At 37.5% G+C, this 27121-nt stretch overlaps 1 protein-coding gene across 1 annotated transcript in view; it reads right to left on the minus strand.

Annotated features, from left to right (window-relative positions):
- slc16a10 (solute carrier family 16 member 10) overlaps positions 1-27121 on the minus strand; it is a 32201-nt gene that overhangs the window by 2492 nt on the left and 2588 nt on the right. Inside the window, exons 2-6 of the mRNA XM_073853052.1 lie at positions 11792-11936; positions 9771-10200; positions 3117-3260; positions 2812-3040; positions 1-682 (exon numbers count right to left, since the gene is read on the minus strand). The exon at positions 1-682 is cut by the window's left edge and continues 2492 nt beyond it. Coding sequence (XP_073709153.1) covers positions 453-682; positions 2812-3040; positions 3117-3260; positions 9771-10200; positions 11792-11936 — 1178 coding nt within the window. The 3' untranslated portion in view covers positions 1-452. The remainder of the gene's footprint in view (positions 683-2811; positions 3041-3116; positions 3261-9770; positions 10201-11791; positions 11937-27121) is intronic.

The raw sequence follows: 27121 nt of genomic DNA on the forward strand, positions 1-27121 counted from the left end.
GTGACATTTCCTCTCGTAAACACTCACGGCTAAAGTGTGTCTTTGGAATCATCCAAAATGAATACATATGGCATCGCTGACGCTCCCCTTTACAACAATCACACGAGTGACTTCACACAGTCTGACGTAAAACAATTCATAGCTAGATTAAAAGCGTAAATGAAACATACATACAAAACACTTCCTAAGCTGGTTAAACTAAAATCCCATGAATCCCTTCTTCACCAATGATTGTCAAACTTTCACGGTTCGCTATTTCCCTTTTGAAGCCTAGAAGTTCAATACAAAAATACTCAAGGAAACTTTTCTGAAAGATGCATAGCTCGAAAATCACATTTGTGGAGACGCCTGTGTTCCGCATCTTCCTCCAGAGATCAGAAAATCACATCAAAACTCTCGGCACACACACATCAGTCAGTCTCTCCGCTGGAAACGTCCGACCGTCAGGATTCTCAGATGACGGATTCGGGCTCTTTGGCCTCTTTGGCGTCTGCGTGGTCCGCCGTGCCGCTCTTGCTCTCCAGCATCTTCTCTGTGGTGTCCGCCGCCGTCTTGGCCTCTTTCCTCTTCCTCCGCGCCTCCACCCACGGGATCAGACACAGAACCGCTCCGCCGATGATGGGAGGAATGCCTGCCAGATAAAACGCCACGTCGTAGCTGCCCAAACGGTCTCTGAGGAACCCTGCGCACAACAATAGAGAAGGTCAGCCATGGCAAATTTAGACTGAAAGGTGCTTCTGAAGTGGCATTTAGGTTAGGGTTAGGGTTCTGCACGGGTCCTGTTTGATAATACAGGCCTTGGCCACATACTCAACACAGACCCAGTTTAAAGGGGTCATCCGATGCCCATTTTCCACAAGTTGATATGATTCTTTAGGGTTTTAATGAGAAGTCTATAACAGACTTTGGTTAAAATTTCTCAATAGTAGTGTAAAAAACACACTTTTACCTTGACAAAATCAGCCCTTTTTAGAGCGAGCTATTCTGCTGCATGTTCCTTTAAATGCTAATGAGCTCTGCTTGCCCCGCCCCTCTCTCCCGTGGGATGATGAGCCGTAATGTTTACTTTAGCCGCATTTAGCCACGTTTAGCGGCGAAACTTGCTAACCAACACATTATTAAGAAAGGCCATTTGCAAAGACGCACAAAAACCCTTATCCTCACTTCTGCTGTGGGTGAAGCTGCATCAGGAATGATTCGCATGAACACAGACGCATGTGTAGATCGGGATCAGCGTTTTTCTTTCAAAAACAAAAGTAACGTTATCCTCTGCATCTTCAGCGGCTCAGATGTTGGGACTAAACGCCGACTGCTGTGTTCATGACTACATCCAACAACAGAACACCTCAATCTCTCCAGAGTCACACAATGGCGATCAGAGTCGGACTGTTTCAGCTCGGTGAGGGCGGGGCTAAGGTAAGACGCTCATGTCAATCAACTATCGTGGGAGGGGCCTCTGTCTGTGTGTCGTCACACCCACAAGAAGCTGAGAATGACCTGATTTTAAAAAGGGGATATTACTTAAAGATTAAAAAAAATACAATGTTTATCATTGTAGGGTGGTTGTTTACACAAACTGACAACACATTAATATTCAAACTATATGGAAAAGTGAGTTTTGCACCCGATGACCGCTTTAAGAGAAGTTTTTCTTCTTGTAATTAGAAGCACTTGTCCTTCTGATTAATAATCAAATTCAGATCAGAAATTTGCCTTCCTAATATAAAGTGATTGTTTGGTGAAACAGAAGAACAAACGTGGCTTGTAGGTATTTTTTTAGACGTTCAATGAAACTCATTCATGTTGAGATTAAGGTTTTAAATATAAAATCTTGACTGTAGAATTATTTAAATAACTGACTTAGCTTTTGTATAACATCCAAAAAATGACCCTCACTTAAGAATAACAGGCTGAAGTGTTGTGAAATACATGAAGACTGTTTTTAATAGACAGATAAGTTGAGAGTGACTCTTGAAGGACAGCAGCACATCCTCTTATAGCACGGTTTGAAGAAGTTATCCTCCAGGATCTGACAGTAAGTTATGGAAGTTCATTTTTAGTCTCCTATCCTTAAAAAGTCTGTCTTGCAGAGATGAAGTAAAAATGAAATCCTAAAACTTACTGCCAGATTCTGGAAAATAAATTCAAGAGGATGTGATGCCGGTCCTTCAAAAGTCACTCTCAACTTATCTGTCTATAAAGCTTATCAAAATCAGTCTTCATGTATTTCACAACACTTCAGCATGTTATTCTTATTAAGTGAGGGTCATTTTTTGGGATTTTCTACCCAAGCAAAGTCTCAGAGATCCTGATTCATTGGTTCCTGATGGTTTCACACCTCATTCTTAATTCTTTTGCAGTTAACATGTGTTTTCATCTCCACCTGTTTCTTTCAGACCATGCTGACCCAATTTCGCTGTCTAATGGTCATGACTGAACTTTAATCATTTTTGACTTTTAGTCTGTGTTAAATATTTTTGGCTCATTTTATCTGTAAAAGAAAACACGCCTAATAATTACGCACACCTGAATATGAGAAGTTGTTCACTTCCAGCCTTCATGGACAATTATATATCACTTTTAAATACTTAAATACTAAATAGGTTTGGAATTGGTCAAATGTGCTTGAAAAAATATCGACTTGCCTAATAGTTCTGCATGCACTGTATTATCAGGCAGATTATTAACAAGCAAAAGAATATTTCACTGAGCTCATGCATGAGTGCTGAAAACATGAAGATCATTTGAAATACCAGCTCCAGCCAGCAGGAGGCACACCGTGATCACGCTTCACTCCCAAACGAGTGTTACCTGCAATAGGAGGCCCGACGGTCATGGGGACGGACATCATGCCCAGGAGGAAGCCTATGGCCTGAGACACGTTTTGAGAGCCGACCAGCTCGAACGCAATGGGAGCCATGATACAGATGAAGCAGCCGTCAAACAGACCCATGAGCAGACACACGGCGATCAGCCCACCGAACACGTGACACAGAGGAATCATCATGGACATCACCCCGATCACCAGGAACGAAGACACCTGCGCAGAAAACACTGGTCAGACTCTGCATTCGTGTGAGTGAGAGACAGAGAGCAGGTGTTGATCAGTCTCTCACCTGCAGGTAGACTTTGTTGACTCCAGGAACATAGTCGGCCACTCTCCCGAAGATCAGACGACCCACTCCAGACGTGATGCCGATACACATGAGCAGAAACTCTTTATTAGCGTCCTGACCGAAGCGCTCCTCCACATGCGTCATCTGAGAGAGAGACAATGATCAGTGATCAGAACATCTACATTAAACACATCACTGAAGTAGATATTTAGCATTTGGCCATTAGGTTTCTTACAGACTTTTGTTTTCGTTTTGTTTTGTTAGATGTCTGTATGTGAAAGTGCAGAAGTCACTGATCTCAACGTGAGACTGAACTCTCTCACACAACGCAAGAGCTTTAAAAATGGTTAATTCTCTTACTTATAATCCTGTTTTACCCAGACCTGTGCCCTAAGATTTGTAATAAATGCATTTTCTAACCAGAAAAACACTATGGAAGTCAATGGAGACCTACAACTGTTTGGTTTACACTCTTATCTTCTTTTGTGGTCAACAGCTGAAAGAAACTCATACTGATCTGGAATGACATGAGGGAATGATATGGAAACCCATTTCTGCCACTGAATAAAAAAATAAGGGTTATTACGACTTTCTCGGAATTGTGAGGCATAAACTCGCAACTGCAAGTTATAAACTCAGAATTGCGTGAAATAAACTGAACAATAAACAATTGTGAGAAAGCAAGTATTGTGAGATAAAAACTAGCAATTCTGACTTTCAGAATTGTGAGATATAAATTCACAATTACAAGTTTTAAAGTGCAGTTTAGAGTGGGAAAAAAGACAGACTTTACATCTTAGAATTCTGACTTAACTCACAAGTCACAATTGTGAAATATTACTCATAAGGGTCAATTTTTAAAAATCGAGATTTATACATCCCCTGAAAGCTGATAGGGCAATATTTCATCGAGATACAACTATTTGAAAATCTGGAATCAGAGAGTACAAAAAAAAAATACTGAGAAAATCACATTTAAAGTTGCCCAAATGAAGTTCTTAGTAATGCATATTACTAATCAGAAATGAAGTTTTGATAGGAAATTCACAAAATATCTTCATGGAACATGATCTTAATATCCTAATGATTTTTGGCATAAAAAATGACAATGACGACAATTGTAATTTTTGGTGAAGTGTCCCTTTAAGTATTTGTGGAAAAACAAAACATTCTTTAGGCCTGGTTCTCCTGAGTTCTCCTGTAGTCAGAAAAAAAAAAAAAAAAAAAAAAAAAAAAATCACAAATATATTTTGTAATTAATGCAATTGGTGCATTTAGAAAGAACACTCCTGTGTTTCTCAAGCAATTGCTGCTGGTATGCATCTGTATGTATAAGTGTGTGTGTGTGTGTGTGCGCGCGCATTCACTTGGAATTCACTCAGAGCGAACAGACAGGAAAAGGGGCCTGTTTTAGGGACTCCTCTGTTACAGCACTCCAAACAGACACCTGAACCTGCTTCCTGTACAGCGCTGTGTGTGTGTGTGTATAAGAGCAACACACCATCCAGCCATTTGTCATGAACGCCCATTATTCATACTTACTGCTGTACAGCCTGACAGCACACACACACACACACACACACACACACACGATCCAGAGGTGTGCAGTTAGTCCAGAGGAGAACCTGGAAACATGCAAACACAGGAGCAGATGTAGACGGGATCCTGGGCGTTTGGGTTCCTCCTCCCAAAACACACCAATCTGAGCGCTGGGAGAGGAGCGGCCCACGAGCCACACACACACACACACACACAGAGTTTGAGAGCTTCACTGCATAAAAATGAGGAAGAACATAACATCTGTGGGTCTGAGCATCATCAGGACGTGTGCTGGACACATGAAGACCGTACAGACTCAATCAGCTCCTGCGATTAAACAAGGACGGCTGCTGGCTGAGGACAGTGAGAGACTTCCAGACCTGAGCATGTGTCTTTATACCACTATCATCACACTAAAGTAAACACTCAAAGCTTATAAACACATGAACAGGTCTGAAACGCTCTCACACTGAACCTAGGCTATCATTTGTCCATTTTACCACAGGAATTGAATGTTTTGAATCCATTACGCAGGTCATGTTTTCCTGCTGGCTGACACCGATGGGGGTTTGTTGAAACTGTGAGAGTTATGGTCTTGGCAGGATCTTTCGAAGTGTGTTGACATTAGATAACTATCAAAATAACCAGATGAACACACCAGTAGCACAAGCAATCATTCTTCAGTGCATTGGGAATTTAATTTACACAGAGAGAGAGAATGCCAAGCCACTGGAATGGGATGGTTTTCTGCATTATTCGGTCATAAACTGTCATCTGATTTTCATCACAGTCACAAGTAGAGACAAACACAATGTGCTGAAGCAAACAACACACACACACAGTATAACGTTTAATTTTTTTATTGAACACGTCCCAGCAAACATTCACAGCGCTGTGGAAAAAGTCAGTGAACTTTACCTTGTTGTCAATACCGGGATGATCCACAACTGTTGTTTTCTTTTTTTGGTGATGAGTTTCATGAGACACTTGTTTGTCCATGAATGAATATAATTGTTTGTGCACATGTGTCTATATTTATGACTTTGACAAACATTTAATAAGCAGTTAATGCAGAAAACCCACCAATTCCAAAGGCTGTTATTATCAGCGTCTAATGACTGTGAATGTAATTTTTGCACTCATGTCCTGCAGACATTTTCCCTGACAGTAATATCGTATGAGCAGGGCTGAGAAATGCTCAAATTCTAGGAAAAAGGTAGTGATCATTTTTCTTCAGCATTTAAAATATGCAGATCACGCTGGAGTTAGCGTGTAAATAATACTGTTCGCACGCTAATAAATTTCAGTTTTCACAGTTTTTATGAATACTTCAGGCATTCAGAAACAAAGCTTGCATCTTTACAACTGTAGTACTGTGTATGTGTGACCCTGGACCACTAAACCAGTCACATTGGGTCAATTTGTTTAAATTTAGATTTATACATCATCTGAAAGCTGAATAAATAAGCTTTCCCATTGGCGTATGGTTGTTTTTGACTTTTTTTCCCCCTCAGAATTGTGAGATATACACACGCAATTACGAAATTTAAAGTGCAGTTTTGAGGGGGAAAAAAGACTGACTTCACATCTTACAATTCTGACTTAACTAGCACTTGTGCACTCGCAATTCTGACTTTATACCTGGACCACAAAACCAGTCATAAAGGTCTTTTTTTTTTTATTGATTTAGACTTCCCATGAAAGCTGAAAAAGTCTATTGATGTATGGTTTGTTAAGATAGGAAAATATTTGGCTGAGATACAACTATTTGAAAATCAGGAATCTGTGCAAAAAAAAAAAAAACACTGGGAATATTACCTTTAAAGTTGTCCAAATGAAGTTCTTAGCAATGCATATTACTAATCAAAAATTAAGTTTTGATATATTTACTGTAGGAAATTTACAAAATGTCTTTATGGAACATGATCTTTACTTAATATCCTAATGATTTTTGGCATAAAAGAAAAATGTATCATTGTGACCCATACAATGTATTGTTGGCTATTGCTACAAATATATCTGTGCTACTTAAGACTGGTTTTGTGCTCCATGGTCATATATGATGATTAGATTAGCTGTGTGCTGAAAACTTGGAGGTCTGATAAGAGTTCTGAGGAGTTTCTTATGAGAAGCTTCTTATAAACATCTATCTGGCTGTTATTTTTTGTTCAATTTGTTAGGGTTCAGAAAACCCTCAATAGCTTGGTAAGCTCAGTTATGAGAGTCTGTCACAGACCAGATGTGAAACAAGTCCAAGACACTGTGCAGAGGATGATGGTTCATGTGTAACTGTAGGTGAACCGCTGACCTTTATCTGCTGGATGGAAATCATAAACGAATAAAGAATGGACTCTGACTGCTAAAAGTGCTCTTTTGCATTTCTCTGAGCTTCAGCGCATGACTGCCGACCTCAGCAGCTTCAGAAACGCACCGTCATTACACCGTCAGCATCTGTCTGTGGGTGAAACCATCACGAGAACAGAGGCTTCCTCCAGCGAACGCTCATCTACACACACGATAAAACAAAGAATAACGCATCCCAACAAAATGAAAGATAGTGTGATTAATGATACATCTTCTGAAAAGGCGTGAATAGGTAAATGATCAATAATGACGGGCCTAGAACTGATCCCTGTGGGACACCGCTCATGATATTAGATGACTTACTGAGTACGACCTGAGAAAGCTGAGGAAGGAAGTAAGAAGAGTTGCTATTAATTGCCTAGTAAGAGTTTATGCGAAATAGTATTGAACGTCGCACTTTGAATCGAGAAGAATCGAGGCAACCACTACCAATAAGTCTGCTATCCTATAAAAATACTCAGCAAACTAGATTTGATCTTCAGCCAACCAAACACCAGCACCTCAGACTAATATGTGATCATGGAGCACAAAAAACAGTCTGAAGTAGCACAGATATATTTGCAGCAATAGCCAAAAATACATCGTATGGGTCAAAATTATAGATTTTTCTTTTATGCCAAAAATCATGGAGATATTAAGTAAAGATCATGTTCCATGAAAATATTTTGTAAATTTCCTACCGTAAATATAATCAAAACTTCATTTATGATTAGTAATATGCATTGCTTAAGAACTTAACATAAATTTTCTCAATATTTAGATTTTTTTTGCCCCCTCAGATTCCAGATTTTCAAATTGTTGCATCTCAGGCAAATATTGTCCTATCCTAACAAATGTATTCAGCTTTCAGATGATGTATGAAACTTAATTTTGAAAAATTCACACTTATGATTGGCTTTGTGGTCCAGAGCTTGCACACTAATAACCACGACTATCAGAGACTATGTCAACAAAATACGTGAAGAAAACACGTGGAGGTGTTGAACCTGCTGTTGACCCGAAGTGACGCGTGTTGTTTTGGAGCGAAGCGGAGATCGCTGTGAGGACTTCAAAACAACACCCGAACCTCTAACCCCGAGAAACATGTTTTTGTTTTGACTTGAACAGTTCAAGTGAGCTCTTCAGCCTCTGGCAGATGACAATGTCACGCTGAGATGTGTGTTTGTCCAGCGCTAACCTCCTCGACCCAGAAAGAGCGACAGGAAAACATCCAGAGGATTCCCGACGAGGGAACGGCTCTCCGCAGATAAACAACCTCTTTCCTGTTCATCGCTGCAATTCATCCTCCATCTACGGGGCAACTTAACCTGCGCAAAACACATCTGGAGATACTAGAATAACAAGAGCTGATGTTTGTGTAGAGCACAGTCTGCAGCTACGCCCCACGCTTCTCAGATCAAACTGACCTTTTATTTCGATAAACCTCACAGAAGGACAGCAGCGTACAGATGGAGGAACTGCATCCGATCACGGTTTGGTTCATTCACCATCAGCATCACAACCTCACCCTTCATTTGACATAAAACATGGACGTTTGTGCCAAATTTCAGTCTGTTCCTAACACAAAGCATGTTAAATCTCCAACAACTGGATAGAACCATTTTCTGTAAACCCTGCAGACTGAGTATCACCAGCTTGTCCAAAAAGTAAATCATAGCAAAATTCTCTACAAAAGTTATGTACTGTAATCAAGCCTTAAAGGAATAGTTTCACTGGAATAAGCATTAATATGGATTATGGACTTGTGTTTTAGCATCAGTTCTCAATGATGGATTTGTTTCAGGTTTTGTCTTCTCCAGATGTGAACTGATGGACTGGAGTGGTGTGGATTACTGTGATGATTTTATCAGCTGTTTGGACTCTCATTCTGACGGCACCCATTCACCGCACACTATAAAAAATGACTCTGAATTTAGCGGTAAAAAACTGTAAAAATGCTACGGTAAAAACCTGGTTAAAAAAATGGTTAACGGTAAGTCCCCCTTCTATATACGATGAAAAACTGTGCATGTAATTTCACGGGAGTATACTGTTTTTGGAAATGAAAAAGAATGTAAAATTTACAGTGAATAACTGTAAATTGGCATTCCCAGAATTCCCTGTTTTTCATTTTTTTTATTTGATGTTTTTTTGTTGAAATAACTTTTTCTTCTTAGCTTTTTCTTGGCAGTTTTGTACATTAGGGTTGTATGTTACATCTAATGTTGTTAAATTAATGTTTTTGGCATTATTTCAGTTTTATGTGTGTTACCATGATGGTGTTTAGTGTTTGTGCGAATGACTCTGTGTACCTTCTATACAAGTTATTATTTAAAATCTCCTTGTGATGGGCTTTGATTCATCATCATCACCTGCTTTTGGTGATTATCAGTGTATTACAAAGGTACAAAACAGATTTTAGTACTTCAAAAAGTTGGTACATTACCATTATATCAGTGAAATTACGGTATTTAAGTGAAAACCGTAAAATGTAAAACATTGCTACCATATTTTTTACGGTAAAATGCACAGCTGCCGTTTTTTACCGTAAATTTTACAGCTTTTTTTTTTTTTCTACATTGCAGAGACAGTGATGCAATGACATTTCTTCAAACTCATCTACATATTGGATGGCACATCTTCAGCTATTTTGCATACATAACTATTCCTTTAGGGTTTGGAACAGGAGAAATTGTGAAATCTGCGAAGACCTTCCTGAGACTAAACACGTTGCGAAGTCTGAGGCAGAACTGAGAAATTGAGCACACTCACCAAATGAACGTAAGGCACGAAGTATCCGTACAGGGCCGCAGGAATCCCGAAGGCCCATATGCGGTATCCCAGAGACTTCCAGATGTTTACGTTGAACACTCTGTTGAGCGAGGGACAGCGGCTGCCGGTCTTGCTGCTGCTGACGGGTTTGGGCAGCAGGGGTTTGTAGGTGAATCCCGCCAGCATGAGAATGAACATGAAGATGCTCAGCACACGCAGAGTGTGAGCGAGTCCCACGCGATCCAGCAGACTGGACAGCATGAAGGGAAGCGTGATGGTGAACACGCTGCTGCCCGCCGTCACGATGCCGTTCACCAGACCCAGCCTCCGCTTGAAATAGTGCCCCAGGATCACCAGACTCGGCTGATACGCGAAACTGCAGCCGCAGGCGAAGATGATGCCGTAGGTGAAGTACAGCGGCCCGAGAGACCTGCGGAGAACGACCAAAGCCATTTTAGAAATCAAACTGAATACTACTATAAATGTAATATAAAACACTTGTGAAATGTCTCTCAAAACTCGTCCTTGTCTCTCGCTTTAAAGGACAACCCCCTTGTCATCCAAGATGTTCATGTCTTTCTTTCTTCAGTCGTAAAGAAATTATGTTTTTTGAGGAAAACATTTCAGGATTTCTCTCCATATAGTGGACTTCTATGGTGCCCTGAGTTTGAACTTTTTTCTGGTTGAAGACAGTTAGGGTATGTCAAAAAACTCACATCTTATTTTCTTACTCAACTTCTAAAATCATTTTAAAATCACTGCAGAAGTACCGCCCCAGTGTTTACAAAGTGAACATGCAAAGAAGATCAAACACCCTTAACAAAAAAAAGGTAAAACGGCATTGTAGGATGATTTTGAAGTTGAGGAGAAAATGAGATGGGAGTTTGACATGCCCTAACTGTCTTCAACCAGAAAAAAAAAAAAAAGAGACAAGACGAGTGTTTGACGTTAAATTATAAATTGTATTTTGTCTTAAACTCGAAAAAAAAAAAACAGTTCAGAGCTAGACAAGAGCGTTTGAGGCCAAAAAGTATATTAATTGTAATAAAATTTAATAACTGATCTTTTCGCTAGATAAGACCCTTCTTCCTCGGCTGGGATCGTTTAGAGTCATGTGAAGCTGCATTTAAACTGCATTTAGGAAGTTCAAACTCAGGGCACCATAGAAGTCCACTATATGGAGAGAAATCCTGAAATGTTTTCCTCAAAAAAACATTTCTTTACGACTGAAGAAAAAGACAAACATCTTGGATGACAAGGGGGTGAGAACATTGTCTGTAAATTTTGGTTCTGGAAGTGAACGTCTCCTTTAATGTTGTCTGTAAGTCAGTGATTAATCAGTTGATTCTGCTGAAGAGTGAATCACTGTGACTCAAAACATTTGTTTCTGTTTCTCTGACCAATGGCAGATGGAATAAGTCTTTTAATTCAGTTCTGATGATGCTAGTGGTGTAAAAATGAAACACTTTAGCTCAGGTCAGAAGTGTAACCACCAAGATCATGTTTGTGGATGAAGAGAAGAGAAGAGACGAGATGAGACGAGACCCAAGTACAGAGCCTTGTGAGACCCCAATGTCAGACTTAAGAAGTGTTGCATGTTTCAGTTTATTGATTTAATTAAACTCTCTGGACTTTAGGAACAGGAAACAGTGTCTCAAAGGACTGAGTAAGATGAGAAAACATCTGTCCTTCAAATCATGCATCAGAATGAAAACATTATATTGTCAAGTGTTCAGGATGATGTCCACATCTATACACCATCCACTGCTTACAGACAAATCTACTGCTCCTTTTTGACAGTGAGCATAAAATCACCCAGCAAGGATAGCAGAGTATAAAGCAGATGGGTCAGTGCAACTGGAAAACAAACACTTCAATCATTCGGTTTAAAGTCTATTGTCTAATCATTAGAGAGGATGGTCACACCATCTACTTCCAGCTACATGTAATATAAGCTTAAATCTAACTGCTTAGCAAGAATAAAGACTATGTAAAACTTTAGGTAAACATGATGTTCTTACTCCACAAAGGAGCTGGCCAGAAGTCCCACACAGGCCACCGCTGCTCCTCCGACGGCCGTAATCCGGCAGCCCAGCAGATCTGTGAACACGCTGACGATCGGAGAGCAGAAGAAGATCATTCCCATCGACAGAGAGCCCACCCATGCTGCACACACACAGAAAGAAAGAGTTCATTTATATCAATCCAGCAGTCTGAGTACATCTAACTTTCAAGAGATAGTTAAATATGTGACCCTGGACCACAAAACCAGTCATAAGGTTAAATTTTACAAAACTGAGATATATACACATCATGTCAAAGCTCAATAAAAAAGCTTTCTATTGATGTATGGTTTGTTAGGATAGGACAATATTTGGCCGAGATACATCTATTTGAAAATCTGGAATCTGAGGGTGCAAAACAATGCATATTACTAATCAAATTACATTTTTATATATTTATAGTAGGAATTTTACAAAATATCTTCATGGAACATGATCTTTACTTAATTTCCTAATGATTTTTGGCATAAAAGAAAAATCAATAATTTTGACCCATACAATGTATTTTTGGCTATTGCTACAAATATACCCCAGCGACTTAAGACTGGTTTTGTGGTCCAGGGTCACATATGTCGATACGTCAACACAGGCCAGATCAGAGTCATACGACAGAACATCGGTGTCCATCAATCCAAATAAAACAAGAAAATAATCAAATGGGATGAAGCATTTATTTATAAATCATTCTCTGGATTATACAAAATGAGCATGAACATTTCCAGCATGAAATAGCTATGCAGTGATTTACAGTAAAATGATTCATACTGAGCTACTGTATTTCAGCACAGTCCTCACAGAATACTGTGTGTCATTTATTCTTATCTCACACACACACACACACACACACACACACACACACACACACACACACACACACACACACACACACACACACACACACACACACACACACACACACACACACACACACACACACACACACACACACACACACACACACACACACACACACACACACACACACACACACACACACACACACACACGAGATTATACATTAAACATCAAGTGGAGAGAAAGCTGTTCTACAAAAGTTGACTAAATGTCAATGACCACTGCAGACGCCTGAGCCTCTGACTCACATTACTGTCCTTCACACTGCAGTTTCACACAGGAAGTAGATCACAGCGATCATGTGATGATCAGGGTTATGGAGTGAGTCTCTATCCTAAAACACACTCACACACATCTAACTTCCCTCAAGAACACCACGTGACCATAAAACCAGTATCGTAAATATATCAAAACTCAATTTTTGATAAGTAATATGCATTACAACTTAATTTAGACAACTTTTAAAGCAATTTTCTTTGATTTTTTTTGCAGCCTCACATTCCAGATTCAAGTAGTTGCATCTCAGCCAAATATCGTTCTATCCTAACATCCTTATTTATTCAGCTTTCAGATGTAATATAAAACTCAATTAAAAATGACCCTTATGACTGGTTTATAAAATAAATAAATTAGCTATATTCATTTTTATAATTAGACAAGAACCAGCGGTCATCGCTGTGAGACATAGTATGGGGTTAGGGTGCATCAAAAAGCTAATTTTGCTTGGCCAAATATGAAATTGGCAACAGTACATTGTTCCTTGTTTGCTTTAGAATACCTACAGAAAGAAAGAAAGAAAGACAGAAAGACAGAAAGAAAGAAAGAAAGGCTGGACTCTGTCCATCAGCGAGGAGGACCTGAGTGAAACCATGGTGTGTTCCAGTGTGTAATGATCGATGACAAACTCCAGTGAGTGTCAGAGATGCTGGAAACACTGTTAGCTCAGCCATCCGTTCGTCCCATGAGCCGGTGTCCTGAACAAATACAGCGGACTGACGATCAAACACACACCATCTGACTGATGGAGACCACAAGCGCTTCATATCTGTGCTGCGTTACACACTTTACTGACCACAGTTCAGTTCAAGTGCTGTCTTCACCTGATGGAGTATGTGCACTGAAACTAATATCACTGAATATTAAACCCCAGATTAAAGTCATGATCGAGTCCAGTCGGTTGATTTTAAAGGAATATTTGGCTTAAACACAAATAAAGCTCTACTGACTTCTTCTAAGGAGAAGTAAACAATTTTACATTTCACAATCTCAATAAAAATCTTTAAAAACGTACTAAATAATTAAATATGTTTATCTGCATGTCGTGTGACAATATGAAATTTTGATAATTATTAACAATTTATTTTAAAATACTTCAAGTAAATCTATTAAGTGGAAGAGGATCAGATGACAAAAGTCTGTCCATTTTTGTAACTTAAATGTGTTTGAAAGACAAAAACCTACAGAGTTATAATTCAAATTAAAAAAACATAAAATGCATTTAAAAAATGCATCAGTAGTCGATGCAATGTTGAAACCCTTCTTAAACCAGAAATGAGTTTTGTAAATCCAGACAAACGCGGTGTCGCTTCCTGAATAATGACTGATCTTCATGTGAAAGTCCACAAAACTTGCAAAAACAAGTTGAATGTATATTATAGGAAGCTATTTTAGAAAGAGAAAATTAGGGGTGAATCAATAAATTATGAATAATTTTTTACTATTGTTAAAATAATAGGTATGTAATCCATAAAAAAAGTAACTGTCATCTGATTACGAGTATTTAAAAATGTAATTTACTCTAATTACAAGTACTCATTTTTTTACTTTGATTGCATAATTCAGATTACACATAATATACCCAGATCTGACTGATGCTGATATGGGCTTTAAGTGGAGACACTGCAGGCAAAACCTCAAAAAAAAAAGGTTGAGATTTTGGGCTTTTTGGCTTTTCATAAAGTGTTTTTCCAGACTAGTGGAAAGAAAACACCCAAAAGACACTGTTAAGTCTTTCTTTTATAGCATTTTATCTATTTGTGTCAATAGATTTCAATTACAATACAATACTTTTAAAGGCCATGAGTTGTTTCTCCTACACTGAGCCTTAAATCTCCACTTCAGCAGCACTTACACACACCACACTTTACATTTGTATTCCTGACTATATCCTGAAGGTTTTTACAGAGGGATTTGTTCAGATATAATTTGCTTGATTTGATACATTTTATTCCCCTCCAAAAACTGTAAAAAAAAAAAAAAAAAACTGTTAAAAAAAAAAAAAAGTTTTCTGCCCTAAGACTTATGGAGTGAAAAAATAAGATACCCGAAATTCCTTCTGTAAAAACATTTGACTCTAATATGTCAACAAAAAAACTAAAAATGTTTTGAAACTGACTTTATCCAATGTTTAGGTTTTTGATATAGCCGTCTGTGCGGATCAAATGCAGAACTACTGTGAAATCAACGACTAGAGAAAGCAGAAAAAGAGCTTGAAGTTCACTCATGCCACAAGACTTCATCTTAAATTGTAAACGTCTTTTACACATTTGCCCAAAAACTTCACACAGAACTTAGTGACTGAATGAATTGAGATGACACACTTGATCTGTGTATGAATGAGTGAACATGAGCGTGCAGCGCTTCTTCCTCAGACAGGGTTGTGTTGCGTGTTTAGTGGGATGATCATGGAAACCTCCGCCGTCTCCTCACACAGAGTTATGTCCTCCTGTTCCTGAAAACCAGCTTCCTGAGAGCCACAAATAAGCATCGCGGCTCCAAACACTTGACTGTGTGACGCGGAGAGCGGATCGAGACCCATTCCATTTCCTGTTCCTGTCTCGAGTGCGATTAGATCTATCGGCGGCACACCCTGAGCCCAGAGTCAAGAGTTCAGCAGCGGCGAGGTTCGAACACAGCATCTCTGGTCTGTTTACACAAACGGCCCGATCAGAGGTCTGTCAATGTAACAGACGATTTCTGACAGGAAATGCGCTGATGCACACAGGCTCTGGATCAGACTCTCACACACAGGAACATGACCCGACGTGAACATCCGTGTCAGATTGACAAACACTGATATTAACGACCATAAAGCTGAAGATTAGCACACTTCAGGATAAGATTGTGGACGTTATCAGAGTCCAGAGTGTGTCCATCTGAGTTTATGCTGACAGTGCTCCATCAAATCAGCCTCATTTCAAACCATCTATTCTTTAGATCAAAAATCATTAGGATATTAAGATCATGTTCTATGAAAATATTTTGTACATTTCCTACCGTAAATATATCCAAACTTAATTTGTGATTAGTAATATGCATTGCTAAGAACTTCATTGACAACTTTTTCTCAATATTTGGATTTTTTTGCACCCTCAGATTGCAGATTTTCAAATATTGTCCTATCCTAACAAACCATACATCAATGCAAAGCTTATTTAATCAGCTTTCAGAGCTGTAAATCTAAATTTCATAAAATTGACCCTTATGATTGGTTTTGTAGTCCAGGGTCACATTTTAGATCCTTTTACCACCTACATTTAAACTTAACTACCTTACTAACTATTAATAAGCAGCAAATTAGGACTTTTTCCAAGGCAAAATCAGAATTACTAGTTAGTTAATAGTTAGAATTGAACCTCAAACTAAAATGTGACCTTATTATTTTTACTTTGAGAAGGACGTTCTGCTTTAGTAAGAATGTTCAGCACTATATTTCTTGAAGTGAAACTGGATTCTGAGACTGGAGTCTGTATTTCTCAATCACAGAAATCAGTGTTTGTATGGTGACCCACAGATACAGTGAATGTGACTTCAGGAGACTCCATTAGTGATCTCTTCAGAAATATAGATACACGCTTTAAATCACTGCCACACTTTAAATATACCAGCCAGACGCATGTCTTTGGCCATTGTGCTGCATCTCACGCTGATATTTTGAGCAAGTGATTTTAAGATGGTGTGCTAAACTTAAAAATAGCCCAGCTTTTAAAAAGACGTCTGGAGACCCTGCCTCATCTGAGATCAGAAGATTTCAGATCAACAGCGTTGGATTGACGATATCATGCGATTGATAAATCAATATCGACTCTTAAATCTCAAGATCAATCTTTGTGTCTCTGCTCTTACCAGTTAATTCATAAACTTCACTAAATATATTACGTATTCCGCCTCTCATCCAGTATTATCCAGCATAATCTATGTGCTTACTCTTGATATTGAACAGGATCAGTCACAATTCTGAAGTTTAAAAAAAAAAAAAAAAAAATTTAATTTTAATTGTTTGAATGTTTCAATAGGTTTAAAAAGTCGTGAGGTTTTACAGGCCTTACAGACAGATCTGTTTAAAATGTCACATATACACAATTCTACTTCATTTATTTAACAAAATGAACAAACCAGGGTGGAAGAAGACTTCATTTTCCATTAAGCTACTGAATTTCTCTGAATAACACAGATTCAGGTTCTGGAAGGAAAAATCCCACACTGCAAAAAATGCTTTTCTTACATGTATTTGTATCGTTTCCAGCCAAAATATCTAAAAATTCTTAAATCAAGAGTAAAAATTATTGTCTTGCTTTCAGTAAAAACAAGTCAAAATTAAGTGTGTTTTTGCTTGAAACAAGCAAAATAATCTGCCAATGGGGTAAAAAAATAATAATCTTGTTTTCTGTTTGAAATATGTTTTTTTTTTTTTACTTACCCCAATGAATTTAACTGTCTAAAAAATCCTTCTTGATTTAAGAATTTTAGATATTTTGGCTGAAAACAAGGCAAAAATTTCAAAGTAAGAAAAGCATTTTTACAGTGCATTTATTTGTTTTCATACAAAAACAGATCTTGAACTTGTAAGACAGACTTGTGGGCCATTTGTTTGCATTATTATTTCAACTTATTTTGTTCAGAACTCCTAAAAAAAAACGACATCATCCATGATTCTGCAGGAGGAGAAATCTCCACCAATCACAGAATCAGACAAAGAACACTCCAGCTCCGCCCACTCCCATGAGCCTCTCACACTACTTAAACATTTGTACACATAATACTCATTTATTGCAATGAATCTAGTTCTTTTTCTAAATAAAGTCTTGTACTTTTGTGTTTAAGCCTGATTTTTAAAAACTTTCTTCGCTTCAAATCAAAGTTAACAAGGTTGTGCTTCTCCTCAATGTGGGTCTGTAGATTCTTACAAACTTTAACGAAGGCACTTTTAGGCCCCTATGGGAGAATGCAGATTCTGTTTCAGCATATTCCACTTCCTGTCATTCCAGTTTGACTTCCTACAGTCTTTTCTGGTTGATCAGGTCACATGATTGAGTGGGTGGAAATAGTTTTCACCACAGAATGGCATCAAGAAATCGCAGGAATGATCCTCCTGCGGCAAACCAATGTCAGATCACTCCTGACTCTGAATTCAGGACAGAGCAGCTCGAGCACAGCTGTTTGCACTCACACAAACATCCAGAACCCGTATACGCCGAGTTTCTGAAAGCGCTGCTCCTCTGAGAGCATGAAGAAACACACACAGACTCTTATCAGTCTCTCTTCCTCTTTGGGAGCTTCAGGATCCGCAGCACAGCGCCTCAGGCTTTTCCTGAAGAACACAGAGTCTTTACTGCATATAAGTGCATTTCCAGCTCTGAGCCGGTCATTAGCCAGGATCATGGGGACCTGATGCTTCTGATCCTCACCGTGACTCTGCAGAATTGACAGGAACATGCGCAGCAGGGTTTATGGGGGATTGGACACATCTGGCAAACATTACAGCGATCTGGCAGCAGACCAGGATGTACAGCTCAGACCACAAAACCCCTACAAGAGGAATCTGGCTCTGCACATTTTTCAATTCCTGATGATTCAGAGTCTCATTTCAGGATTTCAGACACGCCACAGGCGTCCAGAAACATGCACAAAGACCTGACCATAGCAGGATGATCTTGCTGAAATTGTTGAATATCCGAAACCCTTTTGTGTTGGAGTTTAAACTGACTCCCCATTGGTTTTTTTTATGCAATTCACTAAAAATCAACACTATGTAAATAAAAATAAGACTCATTTACATACATTTTCTTCACTATATTTGTCTCCTTTTTCTACAAATGTGCAAACGTTCTTAAATCAAGATACATTTGACTGAGATGCAAAACAAAGAGGTGTCTTCTGAGAAACTGATTTAAATGAAGTGTGTTTATGCTTAAAACAAGAACAACTAACTGTTTTGAAAATGTGATTTCTTTTCAGTGAAGTTGATTGACAGATCAACTTCTTGTTTTAATCAAACTCGCTGTATTTATTTTATTTAATATTATTTAGAGTTAATGTAATTGTTTCTCCAGTGCATGTATCTTGATTCAAGAATCTTTAGACATTTGCAGTTAAAAATAAAAGAACGATACGGAGGAAGAACAGCACTTTTCCGCAGTTTAAACAGATACAGAGTTATTTCCATAGTCTTCTGTTCATATGTGACCCTGGACCACAAAACCAGTCATTAGGGTCACTTTTGTGAAATGGAAATTTATACATCATCTGATAAATAAGCTTTCCATTGATGTAGGGTTAGTTAGGATTGGACGATATTCGGTCAAGAAACAACTATTATTGGAAAATCTAGAATCTGATGGTGCAAAAAATCTAAATATTGAGAAATTCACCTTTGAAGTTGTCCAAATGAAGTTCTTAGCAATGCATATTACTAATCAAAACTTTAGTTGTGTTACAGTTACGATTGGAAATTTACAAAATATCTTCATGGAACAAGATCTTAACTGAATATCCTCATTTTTGGCATAAAAATGATCATTTTGACCCATACAATGTGTTTTTGGCTATATCCCCGTGCTACTTAAGACTGGTTTTGTGCTCCAGAGTCATATTTTGGGTTTAAAATGAGCTGCACAGACACAAAATAAAACGTTTTGAAGTGACTATTTGACACTGAGGTGTAAATGACTACAACCACAACTAATGACTGTCAATATTATCTAGCATTATGTGTACTTAATGCAAGTAGTATTTACTGCCATGTGTATTTAGTGTTAACGGCCTCCGCCTTTGTCATTTCAATTTCTGAAATTAGTTTCTCACGCTTATTTTCAGCACTGAAACTAATAACTGAGATTAAAAAAAAAAAAAAACATTTCACAGATTTTTGACTGTGAAACTCATAGATTTCTATCCTCAAAGCAAATTCTCTTAATGATTCAGAAAAGTCTTCTATTAAAGAGTAAACTTTGAGTCTTAAATTTATACATTTAGATGTATTTACATAAGGTTCTTATTCATTTCATACTGTAGTGTTTGACAAGCACAAATATAGCTCTCTCTCTCTCTCTCTTCCTGTTTTTCAGAGTGTTGATTATTTGGTGAATTGCATGGCAACCTTTGGGGGAAACATTTCCAAAACACATCTGCACAAGCTACAGAAGCTGTCACTGCCACAGTATCATTTCAAAAGCTATATATTTGCACATTATTTACTACTAAAGCTTCATATCAGTACCTTAAAGACACATTTTGGTACTCAGGTTTCACATACTCAAACTTTAGTACTCAAGTCTTTCAAACAGATACTGCCTCAGTGACAGCTTTTGTGTTTTTTTTCTTTATCTTTTGCATGCAAATCAAGGCCCTAACTGAGAAGTCCTCACAAAATTTCAAGAAAAAATAAATAGTTTAACTTGTGTTTCAATCCATTTCAAATCAATTATGGATCAAATTGCCCCATTAGAGTCGGTCATTAGGCGGTGAGGTCTAAAGCGGCTCAGTGTCCGCAGAAGCTCCTCCAGGCCTCATACACATCTGTCTGAACTCTCTCTCTCTGTATCGGCTCTTTATCAACACCCTGAGCAGCTGCTGCGAGCCTCCGGCAAGCCATTGGCCACATCTACTTTCCCACAGAGCGCTGGGGTTATAGGGTGATGTTGCCATTCTCTAGAGCCGCAGCGATTGGTGCTCCTCGCCGTTCCGTGTTTGCCTTACCTGTTTATCTGCTAGGAACCTTCACCTACAGCGTGTGTCAACACAGATCAAATGCCCTGTTGACTATTAACTCACATGTGGAGCGGCGCACGTGTCGTCCGTCACAAACTCCACCTGCTCCACCGCGGACAGAACCAAGGCCAGACCCCTGAATGACGAACCGCTGCTCATGAGGACTAACTGTTGAAGAGTTACATCCTACTTTCATAAACAAATGGAAGAAAACATCCCAGAAGACCAACAGCTGAGTTCACAGCACAAAACAAGGCAGGCCTGGTGGACCCTTCTTCTTATTTGTCAAGATAATGTCAATAAAAGACGCCCAAGCAGAGTTTATACAAGAATGACAACAATTGGCCTCAAACTCTAATCACATAATGCAGTCTGAGGAAGTAATCAGTGTCCTTTCTATTGCTAAAAGACATTAGTCTTGTCATATTTGCAGCGTGTGAGAGAATGCATTAATCAAATGAACAGATGTGATCATTATGTACTTGTTAAGTCTGGCCAGCTTATGCTGATCTCTAATAAACAGACAAAATGTAATTTTTTTATTTAATTTGAATTTAAAAGCTATTGAATCAAACTTGATCAAAACACTTTAAACTTGTATTTGAATTGCATATGGGTCAAAGACATTAAGATGTCCATGTCAAAAGAGATTTACAAAAGTGACTTTATGTCCATAGAAAGCATGTTAAATGTAAGTAAAGTCTACTTTTAAGGTTTCAAATACATTTGAGAATAAAATGTCAAAATTTGGTTGAAATAATGTTACGTTGTCATTCAGTGAGAATATTTATGTCAAAATTCAAACAACATGCTTATTCTGACTTGTACAGGTTAAAATATAATAAGTAAAAAGAGCAAAAAATTCTTACTGATAAATGGTCAAAACCTAGGATGGTGGCACATTTTAAAAATATAGAATTACAACTAATTAATATTTAGAGTGGAAGTAATTTGCCTTTTAATACGCCAGAAATTGATTTTTGTTGTAAATAAGCCTGACAAGATTGACACTGAAAGACATTTTCGTGGCTGTCTTCTGTAAAATATGATATTTTTCACTCAGAAAAACAAAAACAAAGTTGACTTTTTAATATTTCATCTTTAATATTTCGTCTTTCGACCCATATTCTGAGATTTTTCAAATTCAATATTTTAAATCAGCAAAAATTATACAAAAAAAGTTAATGGAAATTTTATATGACCACTTTACATGAAATATATAAACCTTAAATTTAGACCTAAATATAAATAACATTAGCAGCGTTGGGGAAAGTAATGCATTACAATATTGCATTTCTATCAAAAACTAGTTCTGTTACTTAGTTACTTTTTATGGAAAGTAATACATTGTTACTTTTGTGTTACTTTTTAAATCTGTGGAGGGTTTGCTTGCTTATTTTTAAAAAAAGTTACATTTTGGCAAGAGTAAAAGCCCTTGTACACTAAAAATGAAATGAATACACCTCAGGCTGAAGGAAAAATAAATTCACGTTTGTACAGAAGAACACAGGAGGAGAAAGTTCAACACTCTTCAGCAAAAAGAGAAAAGAAAAAGAACCACAAATGTTGGTTTATTTAAAGTAATTTTTGCTTAGTATGGTTGAATTGAATCAACAAAGGTTAGCAGCAAAGACTTTAGTTAATAAAATGGGATTAAATACATAAAGGATATTGGTGTCATTTAGCATATTTCATTGCAGGTTTGCGTCATATTCTGAGTTGCATTTTGCAGTTTTTATTCATTTTGAAGGAATACTGAATCTGGCAAAAGGATTGCTGTCAGTCAATAAATGGGAAAATAAAGTAACTGATGTTTGACATTCATTTGGGTTAGAAATAGAGTTTCGTTCTACACTCCACTAGTTGGTTAGATGATTAGTTGGTTGTGTTTGTTCTGCTGTGTGGGTTTGTTATTCTGTGGTTTTACTGGAAGCCACTGCCATCAATGAGACGTGTTGAAGCTTTTCTGGAGAGAGCGCTTTGGAAACATTGGGTCAGCGAGACTCCACAGGAATGAAGCCAATATCAGTCTGTTCACGCTGGGAAACACTTCCTTTGACAGTTTTTCACTTCTGAGAACGACAGAGAGGCGATGGGCCCAATGACAGCGGCGTGTCCTGTGTTGGCTCTTATCTCGGCTCTCAAGCGCACCAACATGAACACGACTGCACTGATAACAGCGGCTGACGTCTGCGCTTCATACGGCCACACAACACACAACAGCTCATCTACAGGACTCAAACATGAGCGTATGAACATGTAGCAACCCATGCATGTAACCATCATCATGACTGATTGAGAAACACTTAGAGACAGAACAACACCAGCATCATCATCATCATCATCATCATCAGAATACAGGTTCATGCTTCACTGAGCTGTGCGTGCCAACAGTCAAACACAAGTATGCCACTGTATTCTGAAACTGCACAAAGCAATGACAGCATGTGACTGCTCTTACTGATAAACCACTTCATGAAAAACAAGCCCAGAGTCACTTATAGAAGTATGACAACTAATTGCTATTCAAAGTTAACAGGTTTGATTTCCATATCTGCATCCCAATGGAAAAATGAAACTAATCTGAAAGAGATTTTGCCTGACTTTGCCTACAGAAAATGAAACTTGATACGTTTGACACTTGAACTTTGCCAGGTTAAACTTTATAAAACATGAAATTGATAAAATAACCCTAAAAAGCAAGTTTTTATTCTGTTTTCATTCTCATTAAGCAGTGTTACTTAAGTAATGTGCTACAATATTGTGTTACTCAAATAAAAGTAACTAATCAAGTTTCTCAGTTACTTTTAATGCAAAGTAAGGCATTATGTTACTTCTGTGTTACATTTGTCACCTTGGCTTGTTTAACAAAAAACCCAAAAGTTATATTTTTGGCAGCTTTAAAAGCCATTTCACACTAAAAGTCATGCCTAATTTCTCTCAACATTGAATAAATGGGAAAACAAAGTAACTTATTTGAAAAAGTAACTCGAGAAAAAAAAAAGTTACTTGAAAAAAAAGTAATCAGATTACATAACTGATACATACTTGTAATGCACTACCCCTAACAATGCTCAAAAGACTACGTTTTTTTTTCGGGCAAGCATGCATATGGATGGCTAAAGAGCCCATCAGCACACATGAGACTGACATGATCTGTCAAATGTGACTATGGACCACAAAACCTGTCTTAGATAGCAGGGGCATATTTGTACCAATAGGCAAAAATACATTGTATGGGTCAAAATGATCAGTTTTATGCCAAAACTAAACATAACAATTAAAGATCATGTTCCATAAAGATATTTAGTAAATGTCCTACCATAAATAATGTCAAAATGTAATGTTTATTTAGTAATATGCATTGCTAAGAACTTCATTTGGAAAACTTTAAAAGGTGATTATATCAATATTTAGTTTTTTTGCACGCTCAGATTCCAGATTTACAAATCCTATCCTAACAAACCATATATCAATAAATGGAAAAAAAAAAAAAAAAAAACTTATTCAGCTTATGTATAAATAAAAAAAGACCCTTATGATTAGTTTTGTAGTCCAGGGTCACAAACAGAGTCTGAATGATCATTGAGTAGCTCAGGCAGAATTTGTATTTGAAGACAAACTTCAACAAATCATAATATTTGAACACTGTCTCACTGTTAGCAGACGAATCATTACTGAATTAGTCTTGGTTTACCCAAGTGTCAAACGTTTCCTCAAGTCAACCACGCTCTTAAAAATAAAGACGCTTTAAAAGGTTCTTCACAGCGATGCCAGAGAACAACCATTCAGTCAAAAAAAAAAAAAAAAAAGTTTTATAATCTGAAGAACCTTCTTTCGCCACCTTCTGTGAAACAGAAAGGTTCTTCAGATGTTAAAAGTTCTTTATGGAACCATTTAGACAAAAATGTTCTTCTATGGCATCGTGAAGCACCTTTGTGTATCTCACCGCGTCTGTCTGCTAATCTACATCCTGCACTTACTGTATAATCCAATACGAGTCTGTGAGACAGAAATGAGGGAAATGGAGCACGCAGACTAACATCATTACACGTCATCTGTAGGGTAAACCCCAGCACATGTCTCTCACAGAAGCTCGAAATCACATTTCCTCCTGTAAGTGTATTGTGGGCTGAGAGTCTCTTAAAGGGGCAGCTGCTCACTCGTGTTCAGATCATACAGGAAAGACAAACACTCAACGCTGGATCAACAGTCATGCTTGCTCTGCTCACACAGGCCTCGTGGATTTACAAGACTTTGAAGAGAGATCTGAAGAACTTAAATGGATGTTGGCTTTGCTGAACGGTTGCTAAGGTGCTGTGAGTGGTTGCTAGGGTCGCTGGAGTGAGTTTACAGCAGGTCTCGTGTGCGTTTAGTTTGAACTGTTTGACAAACATGAAGAAACTCTGAACATTAGGCAAGTGTACGCTACGAGTCAAAGTCAAACCTATCTGTACAGTGTTTTCCACAAAACACACAATCTCAAAGCAGCTACAGAAAATCGTGATCTAGAACCCATTTCTGAAGTGGAAAACATGCAGAATACATAAAAATGGATTTTACTGTATCCACCTTACTCTTCAACGCAAAATAAAGTTCATTAGCTGCTATAGAGAAATAATGAGTTTTACCGTTGACCGCACTGTTCTTCTTCTCTTTACACTACAAACCAGTGTGTTCATAATGAAGATAATACATTTTAACCCCATGAGACCCAGCTATGGAGTTTTTGCCTCTGTAGTGGACGACATATTTTAGTGAGTTTATGTGAACTCACATGTCACAGTTTTAGCACATTCAGAGCTTTTTACAGATCCCAAATGTTTGGACGTTTGACCATGACCACATCCTCTCCTTGTTCTTTAAAGATGGCTCAAATTTATTTAGTAAAAAAAAGAAAAAAAAAAAAAAAAAAAGACATTCTTATGGAAATATGATAATATTTTGTAATTGTCATTTAAATCTGAATAATTAAATTTAAAAAAACTACCATCATATTATAAACACTGATTATTCACCTTACCCCATGAAAATAATATTTTTGTTTAACTTAACGAAATTGTGACAAAAATATATTACTATTTTATAATAGAATGTGTCTCAATATTATAATACTAACACTAATAATAATACATTTTTTTATATAAAAAAATATTTTTAATTGAATTATCACTAATTTTATTTTTTATTTTAACTGCCATAAAAATAGAAGAGATTGTTTAATTCATTTGATTAAAGGATACATTAAATTAATATTGTCTTCATTTGCTTAACAGAATTTCTAACAAACAAACAAAAATAAATAAATAAAAAAAAAAAAAAAATAAATAAATAAACTTTATTAGGGCCTATTATTGTATAGAAAAAAAGTGTGTGTGTGTGTGTGTGTGTGTGTGTGTGTATATATATAGAAAGAAGATCTAGAAAAATTTAAACTGAAAACAGAATGTCAAATAAATAAATAAATAAAACTACTGTTAAATGTTTATTATATCTTACCATCTTCATGCCTAATAGCAGCATTCTGCAATAGAGCTGGATGATCATATATGTGACCCTGGAGCACAAAACTAGACATAAGTAGCAATAGTCAACAATGCACTGTATGGCTCAAAATTATAGATTTTTCTTTTATGCCAAAAATCATTAGGATATTAAGATAATGTTCCATGAAGATATTTAGTAAATTTCCTACTGTAAATATATCAAAACTTAATTTTTGTTTAGTAATATGCATTACTAAGAACTTCGTTTGGATGACTTTACAGGCCATTTTCCTAGTATTTAGCACCCTCAGATTCTAGATTTTCAAATAGTTGTATCCCAGCCAAATATTGTGCTATCCTAACAAACCACATGGAAAGCTTATTTTCAGCTTTCAGATGAATCTCAATTTAAAAAAAAAAAAAAGGTCACTTATGACACTAATGTCCAGGGGCACATATCTTTTAGCAACACTATAAACAAATCAAGCAGTTAAGATTTTCAATGTAATATGTATGTGGATAAAGTTGGATACTTATACACTTATATATATATATATATCAGATGTCATAGAGACTACACTAGGAGCTCCAGCTGGAGTTGAGCACATGAGAACTGACCAGGTTTGCTTGACAGCTGAAGAAGTGACGTGTGCAGTGACATCTGTTTCTGCTGGTGTGATTGACGGAGAGACGGACGGCAGATGAGGAAACCGGCCTCTGAGCTGTGTTGATGTGTGTGGACGGCTGGACATGATGCAATCCTCCGCCAGCGTTACACAGGAAACATTTAATGAGAATGAAGACGGCCATCTGATTGACACACTCCTGACTGCTCTATTCACTCCTCACTGAGTCTGTCAACTGCAAATGTGAAGGTAGATCACAATGGCAGGAACGGTTCACAGCTATATTTACTCTATTGTTGCGGTAATGACTTTAACACATTTCAGCTAAAAGC

This window comes from Garra rufa, chromosome 13 (assembly GCF_049309525.1).
Source record: "Garra rufa chromosome 13, GarRuf1.0, whole genome shotgun sequence".
Classification (NCBI taxonomy): Eukaryota; Metazoa; Chordata; class Actinopteri; order Cypriniformes; family Cyprinidae; genus Garra; species Garra rufa.